Source organism: Bactrocera latifrons, unplaced genomic scaffold (assembly GCF_001853355.1).
Source record: "Bactrocera latifrons isolate USDA-ARS-PBARC rearing strain unplaced genomic scaffold, ASM185335v1 scaffold_86, whole genome shotgun sequence".
NCBI lineage: Eukaryota > Metazoa > Arthropoda > Insecta > Diptera > Tephritidae > Bactrocera > Bactrocera latifrons.
In genome coordinates, this window is record NW_017537556.1 from 115021 (window position 1) to 125366 (window position 10346).

The following is a 10346-nucleotide window of genomic DNA, read 5'->3' on the forward strand; positions in this document are numbered from 1 at the left end:
TTTTTTATTTAAGTTAATTTTTTTTATAAAATTTGAATTTCCTTTCAATTCAATACAACATGCTCGCAATTGTAATCGCTTAGTGCTACAACTGACGCACTTAAATCAAATTGAACACAAGCACGTAAAATCCGTCAAAAATTAAAAACTGAAGCAAATTGCCCAAATCAACATAAAACGCTAAAGTTTAAATAAACGAGCAAACACATACGTATTTATGTAAGTATGGGTACCATATATATTTGTAAGTATGTATATATGTATATTGAAAGCCTTTTGATAGTCAACGGCAATTTATTGAATACTGACTCATGCGAACAACACGCGATGAAAATTCTAATGAATAACGATAAACGCGCTACAAATGTATGTATGTATGTAGCACATACATACTCGCATGTATTGACAGGTAATTGCTGTATTTTTCTTAGACTTCAATTTTCAAATTTTTTTCACAGCCAATTAAAGCTGCCATGTGAACACGGCCGACTGGCGGCCTAGCAGTCAAGACCGCTATCTGTCAGATGGCAAATGGAAAAGCCGATACTAGACAAAAACCGATCGACTGTGCGAATGTTAGTACGTCAGGCGAAAAAATAGAATCAAAATAAAAATAATATAAGCCTAGAAAAAAGGTCTCTATGACAGGCAACAGCAGGGGGTTACCACCCAAAAGTACGGACGATTGTATTCGACTGCAATCAGATGTGAATATCGCAGTGGTAAAAGTATGTATATAACAGTACATACAAAATACATATGTATATGCTATGTATGTACATATATGTATTTAAATATATATATTTTGTAGATCTGAACAAGTTTCTCAGGTAGTTCGCGTGCGCGTCGGATGTGTGTTTAATTTATTGTTTGATTTTGCATTTGAGGCTTTTCGCTTTCGTTTTTCAGTTTTCCATTTAATTTTGCACATTTCATTGCGCGTCTACAGAGTGCTGGAAAAGCGTGCGCAGTTATGGTGTGATGTGTGCGTGTCAAATCACACGGCAAATGGAAATTTCAATGTGAATTTCATGCGTTAAATGTGTTGTTTGGTGTTGGCATTCGCATTCGAGTCAGTTGCTTGCCGATGGTTGCCCATAAATCCACAAATACTCTTTGTTGCATTGGCTCACACACTCACACAAATAYATACAAAAATTCGCACTCGACTATTTGAACAACAATGTTTGCACAAATATTTAAATGGACCGGATCGAAGCGTGTGTTTTTCATGCGCCTTTTAACAGCATTCTCCGCTTGAATACAATATGGAACTGATAAATTGGAATTAATATTGCATTAGCTTAAATGGTTAGTGCAAAGTGTCGACGTTATGAAAGTGCTGAAAATAGTGGGTGTTGATTTTAATACAACTTAGAGAATTTAAAAATCATATAAATGTACTCTACATTTTCTGTCTGACTAAGGCATAGACTTTGACTTAGACCATCTATTAATATATTTTTAATTTCGAATGAATACACACAGAAAATTTCATAACGTTCCGGTGAATATTTTCGAAGTTAAACGAAAACTTGTAAAAGCGTTGCAGAGTGCTTAAAAGAAGTACATCCCAAACTTCAAACGTGTTCTTCTGAAAATGGCGTTTTCAAAGTCGGTGACAAACATTACTAGATAACGGCTAAGCCGATTAGTCTCAAATTTAACACGAGCGTCTTATATAAATTTTCAGTAATTAATCGAAGATTTTTTCTCACCGATAAATAAGTTTTTTACAAATCATTTAATGCCAAATTTTTGATAAAAAACATTTTTGATAAAAAAAAAAATTTACTTGAGAAACCGCCATTTTGCATATTCCTTGGATTAATTACTAGATTTAAGATTTAACGAAATCTGTTTGGTTTTTTAAATTCAGAGGATCCCGTTAAGCAAAACGTCTTTTTTGAGAGGAGCTCTTGGTTCCTCTCCAAAACAATCATACAATTTACTAATACTAACTCTTAGAATAAAGTTATGTGCACAAACTTTTGGCCCAAAATTCTGGAAAATTCGCTTTTTTCGACCTTCTAACTACTACATAACCCCATTAAGAAAGAATTAAAATTTTATTTCGGCTCGAATAATTTATTAACATTTGGTATTATCCCGGTACACATATATATTATAAGGTCTACCAACAAGAACGATGTGATGTTAAATTGGAATAAAACACTCATATTTGGTCAAAATGTCTTGACGCGGAGCAGCATTTCGGGTATATTGTCCAGAATGTTTTCATCCTCCTTTAAACAGAGAAAGGCATTAAATAACATAATCTGGGCGACCATTTGACGAGAGCATTTCTCGAAACTAATGAGTCGCCAAACTTGTCACGCAATGTGTCTATGTTTATATTTGAACCATAAGGCGGCTCACCGTCCTGTTGGAAAAAGAGATCGCCCTCGTCGATTTCATCAAATTCTGGGAAAAAAATCGGTTAACATGGTGTTAACGGGTGATCCAAGTAAAGGTACTCTTTTCAATAGCACTTTTTTGGGCTGATGACACGTGATTCGTGTCAAGCTGTCATGTTATTTTTCTTCAATGTGGTTCGGCATTTCATCATGAGCTTAAGCCTGAACAACCTTTACAGTCGTTTGATTTTATTATGAAAATTTACTTTATCGGCGTACTATTCGGAACACCATCCTGAGATCCAGCATTCATTATTATATAGTATTCGACCGAATAGACCACTCCGGGCCGTAGCTAAGAGAATCGATTCGAACAAAATACCGCTTGTGCAAGAACTAAAGCCGCTCGACCTTCCCAAGCGACATTGCTTCGCTCTGTGGGCTCTTGAAAAGTTCCAAGAAAAAGCGACGTCTTTGAGGCAAATTTTGTCCAGCGATAAGTCCCTTTTCTAAATCAACGGGTATGTAAACAAATTGCCGCATAAGAGACGAAGAGCAATTTGAAAAGATTCAAGAGCTGTCATTACATTCAAAAAAACAACGGTTTGGAGTGATTTGTGGGCGAGTGGAATCACCGGTCCATATTTCTTCAAACACGATGCTGGTAGGAACGTTACCGTCAATAGTGACCGTTATCGCTCCATGATAACCAACTATTTGATGCCTGAAATTGAAGTTCGCTATCTCGGCACCACTTTAGACACATTGCATCAATCAATGGATTTATTAAGAGAGATTACGTTTTATCGAAAATTGAACTCAACGGATGGACTATCTGAGATGTAGCCAACTTTTGAGAAACATAATCACCAAGAAATAAATGCCAAAGAATGTTCTTTCGACTGATAATAAACATTCCCCATTAGATTTGAAGTTTCTGTGTTTTTGGTTTTAAATAAGAAACCTGGAAATGGATCACCCTTTACATACCAAAACACAGGGAGACCCTTAGAAAAGTATTAATGTCTACAAATCAGTTTGACTACCGAAAAAAAACCAACTCGTTCTCTAGTCCCCAAAAATTCCCGGTTTTATAATAGATTATTATATTAGTTTGTCAAAAAGGTCTTGCGGTATTTTTATTGAATTTTCAATTGTTCATAAAATTTTTTTTGATGACTCATGCCCAGCTCTTGACCGATACGCTACGGCTGCTATTATGCCGGTCTCTTTCGACGAATTCAGCGATTTTATCGCAATTTTCGACGACAGGCCTTCCGGAGCGTGGCGCATCTTCGACCACCTCTACACCAGAACGAAAACGTTGAAACCATCGTTGTGCGGTGGAAATGGAAACTGTATCGGGTCCATAAGCTGCACAATTTTTATTAGCGGCTTGAGATGCATTTTTGCCTTTATCGTAGTAGTACTGTAAAATATGCCGTATTTTCTCTTTATTTTGCTCCATATTTGCGACGCTATAACTCACGAACGACTTAAAAGAAACGACAATCAATCAAACACTTGTTAGCGCGTGAAATGAGCTTTCCAAAAAGGTATAGCATGACCCGATGCGACGAATAAAACTAGAACTACGCGCTCTCATCGCCAACTAGCCAAAATACCGCAAAACATTTTTGACAACCTAATATCTCCTTACAATACCTGAGTTGACCTCATTTTTTACCGTTGATATTATATAAGACATTATAAATAAAGTGTATAACCTTCACTTACAACTGAGGTCTGGCTTATTCTCACAAATGCGAATGAAAAGATAAAGAGCTGAATTAATAAAACTAATGGACTAAAAACATAAACAGATCAACCACCAAAACGGCAATAGCATGAATGACACGGGGTTCCAGAACGAAATATAAATTAAGCATATAAAACATAAACGAAAATGTATTTTATATGTAGAACAAACATGTAAAGTTCCCCATAGAACCTTAAAAAATAAAAAACAGCTTTTTCTTTCCAAAATATCAGCCGTTTTATGCCTTTTTTAAAAATATTTCAAAATCCCACTGGGTCGACGAAATATTACCTGTTGGCACAGCCCATCCCTTTGCTGTTTGTGTTGCTGAGGCAACGTTGGCCAGCAGCGGCCAAGGGTGGATGATACGTCACGTGATTTGTTATGTACCCTCGCTTCGTGGCAGGTGAAATAAGTCTAATGGTAGACTAGGTAACACACACTTTAGCGCAAATACATTTGCATACTGGCGAACGTGCTTTCTTGCGTCGGAGAGCAACGCATCTGCCACCCATTACCACGGCCCAGGCACTTTTAAAACTGTTTATATGCGAAGCTTTGTAGTTCCGTCTGCAGGACGCGTCAAGTTGACGCCGCAGCGTGTAGTGGATCAATACGGTATGCACTTGAGCTTACATGTATGCCGCGTGTTATGCGGAAGTCGAGCAAAATATTCCACGTGTTTACGTGACATGCCGACATTAAGGTCGACGCCATCACGCAAACTATGCGCTGACGTACAAGGATTTGTGTCCTGGCATTAACTCTGCATTTTACGGCCTAATGGTTGGGTACATATTTCTATATATATATTGGATACGTAATATAACTAACGGTTTTATGGTTTTAAAGGTGTGGCATTTTTTAGGTAACGGTATTAGTGCACTAATTGAAGCACATTTAGGAGCTTAATGAGGTCAGATGTTAGACGTACTTGAAATTAAGAGTATATATATATATATATATATATGTATATATATACATATACATATGTAGTTAGTCAAGTCATATCAGATGTAACTTTCCGTCAAATTAGTTTTATAAGAACAATTATTCTCAACAGCGAAGATAAATAGTATATACAAGCGACGATAACGCAAAGTGCTGCGAATTCCGAAGGAGATTCTGCGTCTGGTCGTGAACGCCAACGGAGCATAGGCAAACTGATAAACAGCAGAGACTAAGGAACAGTCAAAGCAGAATTTTAATCGGCGAATCTACTCCGAAGAAGGCTACTGGCTGTCTGATACTGACAGTCCAATCTTTCGGAATAGTGACAATGGGCTTCTCGGATTCACCAGACGTCGTTGAGAAGGGCAATTCTAAAGTCATTCATCATTCCCGTTGCTGTTGTTATTATTATTGTTGTTGTAGACGCAAAACTCTGCCGAGGTGACAGTAATTAACCGGATAAAAAATCCGTGTCCGTTATGTAGACCCGAACGTCTACGTGGGAACGGTCATCACTCACGCTGTTGTTCTTGTTGTAACGGGTGCGTAGCCCCGTTAGGATACTCCTTACCATAGATAAGTTGTATTCGACGTCATCCAACAGTAGGCCCAAGAAACGTGTGATTTCGACGGTGTCGGATAAAAGGGAGAGGAATGTGAGATGAGTAGGATTAGTGAGGCGTGCAGAGAGATGGCCAGTGTCATGCAGAGACTCATTGCACGCAGTACATATTATATATTAAATATCTCAAGGTCTCTTCTGGATAAGTAGAAGTTTAGCCGGCTATAACATCCAGAACGAAGCTGCTCAAGGGTCACTCTCATTTCTCGCGACAACTCGAGCTCTTCATCTGCATTCTCTGAGAGGGAGTCGCTGAAGGTGTTGATGGATACACTGTGAATAGCGGTCAGTTAGTTGCGTCCGAAATCTGGTCGGCGTATTGTTTGATGCCGTCGACTTAGTTGAGGAATGACGATTTCTGTGAAAACACCCCAGCAGAAACTGCTTGGAGAAGAGTTCATTATACTCCTTAAACCGGGAGCAAACTGACCTCACTATGCAGGTGTTCAATAGAAAACATCAAGAGGCATCCTGTCGTAGTTCTGACAAGTCTGAAGCTTACTCGTCTGCGTTCCACTGCATACAGGCGACCATATTGGTGCGGCGTAGTTAAGGATCTAACCCCGTTTAGATCGGTGAATTATTAGTTCAATTCCCACAACAGCAGGTTTTACGCACCAGAACTGACCTGAATTTTATACGACCAAGGGCCGTTATTTCAAAGATCTAATCCCGTTTAGATCGCTAAGTCTTATCATTCCCGTCCTACTATATGGTGCAGAAGCATGGACAATGACACTATCTGATCAGTCGGCGTTAGAAATATTTGGGAGATGTCTACGCCAGTAAAGAAGAGAAGATTCACTCTAGGTTTTTCTCCACAAGACTTCTTTTGGTTCCAAACTTGATATGTTTTGCTACATAGATTAATTTGGAGATCTCCAGAAAAGTTTTTTTAGGCAGGTTAAAGAAATTTTAGCATTATTCCACCTTCCTGAAAAATGTTCGACTTTTCTGTAGGTTAAACTCTGATAAATGCTAGAGATTGTTTTTTTAATAAGCGATTCCACGCTTTTGATATGGAAAAATAAACAAATCTGCAATTTTTCTAACACATCCGAGCAAATTTACACTGAACACCACGCACAACCAAAAAGTCAATCAAAAATAAATAAATAATACGCTCTAAAAAGAGACACGAAGACAACCGCGAGTTATAAGGTGAAAATTGCGGCAATTTACTCAATAACGAAGAAGAATACATGAAAAATGGCAAACATAATAACCGGCTTATTCTATAATGACAGTCATAAGTCGTCAACGCATTTCACTAATACGCCGGCTACAATTTGGCTAACAAATCAGCAGCTTAACAAAAGCCAAATGCTAGACAAACGCCACTAACGAAAAACCGTTTGTAAGCAAAGGTGAATGTTGTTGGCCAAATTTTGATAGTCAAATGTTTATGGCACGTACGTATGTAGGTATATATGTATGTGTTTCTAAGTAATTTTACTCACCTGAATTCTTGTGTTGCCTGGAAGCTTTCATCGTCTGTGATTGAGAAGACACAGAGAAAACCCTCACCGCTGCGAAAATAATTATCACGTATGGCGGCGTAATCCTCCTGCCCGGCAGTATCCAATATATCTATTTGTACTTCTTCGCCATCTAAAACGACCTGCAAACACACACACACACACACACAAACAAAAAGTTAAATTGGTTTGCTTATTTTGCTAAATGAAAAAATTTGACTGCACCCACCTTTTTCCTATAACTATCTGCTTTGGTTGGTTCGTAGTCCTCCACGAATTCGTCGTACATGAATTGTAGTGTCAGTGCCGATTTGCCGACACCGCCGCTGCCCACCATTATCACTTTGTGGAGCGCGGGTCCAACTGTCGGTTTTTTACTCATTTTGTCTGACTGTTGTTGTAATTGTTGTCGCTGTTGCTGCTGTGTTAAGTGCTTGATTTTACGCCGTACTTCCGGTCTATGTTTCCGCTGTTTTTTTTTTTTTTTTTTTTTTTTTTTTTTTTTTTTTTTTTTTTTTTTTTTTTTTTTTTTTTTTTTTTTTTTTTTTTTTTTTTTTTGGCGAAAGCAACTGTATTCTTAGTTGAATGTAGTTTGTAACAGTAGTTTTTGTTTATTTATATCCTGATTTGACTGTAAGCAAAGAAAAGTAATGTTATTAGACGGGAAGACATCAAATTTTTTTTTATCGTATATAAGTATGTACAAGCATGCAACAGCGGTATTTCTTACTCTCGCATTTTGCGTGAAAATCCTATTAAATGACAACAATAATGTTCATTACAAAAACATGCGCTTTCTCTGTTGTCTTGCATTCGAGGTGTATGCTTTCTCATAATCGCTGGAATAAAAATGAACGTCAGTGAGCTATCTATGCTGACCTGCTGGGTAGGAAGCTGTAAAAACCACATGACAGCTTGTGACGTCCATGTCCTCATTGCGTTTTTATGAAATATTTAATGAACGAGTATTCACGTTGTTGAAGATTAGTGCTTATATGTAAGTGAACTATAGTGAGATAGCCTCAATATTCATTTTTAAACAGAGGTTAAGTTCGAAAACATAAGCTCTAATATTGACCAATTGATAATATGCAATGAAACACAGACGAGCAAGCTCCAAACTTGTTAGAACACTGCCCACAAGACCAGAGGATATCTTTTGATGTCGCCCATCCAACACCTGCCTAGTGAAGCGCGTATGCTCCCAGCTAAGGAGCATAATGAACTCCTCTCCAAGCAAGTCCTGCTGGGATGCTTTCACAAAAGTCTTCCCTGCAGTCACCTACTACTTCGACGACTGCAAAAAATACGCCGACCAGACTTCGGACGCAACTAACTTCCGTCAAGCACTGATCGCCCTTCTCAGTGGAGCCATTAACACCCTCTTCCGTCTCAGTGAATGGCGTATTTGGAGTCATACCACCATTTTTGGTGTGTATCTTCGTTCTGGATACTGTAGTAGGTTAAAATCTTACGTTTCAAATATATGTCTAGGGTGCAATGAGTTCCCGCATGACACTGTCCACCTCTTTGCATACTCTCCTAACCCTTCTCATCTGATATTGCAAGATCGTCATGTAACTTATCGTGATATTGAGATACCTATAAATTCACGTTGGATCGCGTGAATTTTTCAATTGCTCAAAAATGGTTCGTGACGATTGATCGAGATAAATGTTAAAAAATACGGTGCTTCGCAACAGGTGGATGACCTCTTGACAGGTGGTGAATCGTGGATTTACGCATATGAGGCAGAAAATAAACAGCAGTCGAGACAGTATGTGTGTTTCAAGATAAGCCTTATCCAATAAAAATTGTTTTTTTGGAAAAACCGAGCAATTTTCGGTGAATAATGTTCATTAATTCCGAAATGTATTTGTTGAAAGTGCAAGAGAAGTGTTTTGGAGAGTTTAATTTCCGCCTTAGTGACCTACTGAGGTTCATGGTCCCTCGGTAGAATTTGATATTGTGTATTTCTGCACATTTTGCAAAATCTGGTTAAGTTTCCCTAGATCAAAATATAATTCAGTAAGAGACGCCTTCAAAATACTAAAATATTTAAAAAAAAAGGCGAATTGATTTGTTAAAATCATTCTGAAGTTAAAACATGAGAGAGATAGATATTATATTTTATAAGTGGTGCTCTTAATAATAGCAGTGTTAAGATCTAACAAGGTTAGCCGATTGTTCCTTGGCCTAATAAATTGTTATGAAATAGCTTGTATTTTAACTTCTAATAATTTGGATGACTTCGAAGCAATCCAGTAATTTTCATACAGTTGCGATCGCGATTGCCTTCAGGAAAATAAATTGCAAAACTATAAAAATTTTGAATTCTGCTTCTCAATACTGGATCTATAACATATAATTCGGGGACTTAATGCACTCAAAAACGAAAATCGCTGAGTATAAAATTTTTTACGAAGCTTGTTTGGCACACTAAACACGTATCAGAGTTACTGTGGACAATCCTAGTCTTACTATCTAAACTTATTCATATTATGTAAACTCGACTGCCGTAGAATGCTGATTTCAGTTGTCAAAATTTCAAATTTTCGAGGACTTATAAATCTATAGACAACTAGCAAGTACAGAAAGCATAAGAGACCCATTTTATCATCTCCAAATAAAAAAAGTAATCCGCAAAGGTCAAAAATTTATTWATTTACAAGTTTGGTGTAAACTATTAAAACTACAATTGAGTGCAGCATTTTACACTAATCCGCAGTTATGTGCTGAAATGCAAGCATTTGTTACATAATACGAAAGCCAAAAGTAACCAGACCGGAATGCCAACCCATCGGAATAATGTCAGCAATGCCAAATTGAGAAAGTCCACCGGCATTTGTGCACATCAAATGACTGGCTACATACATACACACACGAACAGACATGCATATGCACGTTCGCACAAAAATATTCAGCGTAAAAGTGGACAAACCAATTTGGGACAAATGCAACTGAAATGAAAGTGGATATGCGGTTGTTAAATAACGGCAGCTAACATTATAAATATTGATTGTACATACATATGTACATATGTATATGTATGTATATATGTACGTGAGTATACCTTTATGCATGAAAATGTGTTGCAAATTGAAGAGGAAATATGTATATTAGTTGGGTGTGGAGAGAAACTTCGAATATAGAAAATTTAAAAAAAAAATTTATAGAAA

General features: G+C 37.4%; 1 protein-coding gene across 1 annotated transcript in view; it reads right to left on the minus strand.

Annotated features, from left to right (window-relative positions):
- The window catches only part of LOC108977290 (ras-related protein Ral-a), a 15259-nt gene extending 7590 nt beyond the window's left edge, over window positions 1-7669 (minus strand). The window contains exons 1-2 of the mRNA XM_018946904.1: window positions 7397-7669; window positions 7150-7310 (exon numbers count right to left, since the gene is read on the minus strand). Of these exons, the coding sequence (XP_018802449.1) occupies window positions 7150-7310; window positions 7397-7549 (314 nt within the window). The 5' untranslated portion in view covers window positions 7550-7669. The remainder of the gene's footprint in view (window positions 1-7149; window positions 7311-7396) is intronic.
- Between the last annotated feature and the right edge of the window lie 2677 nt (window positions 7670-10346).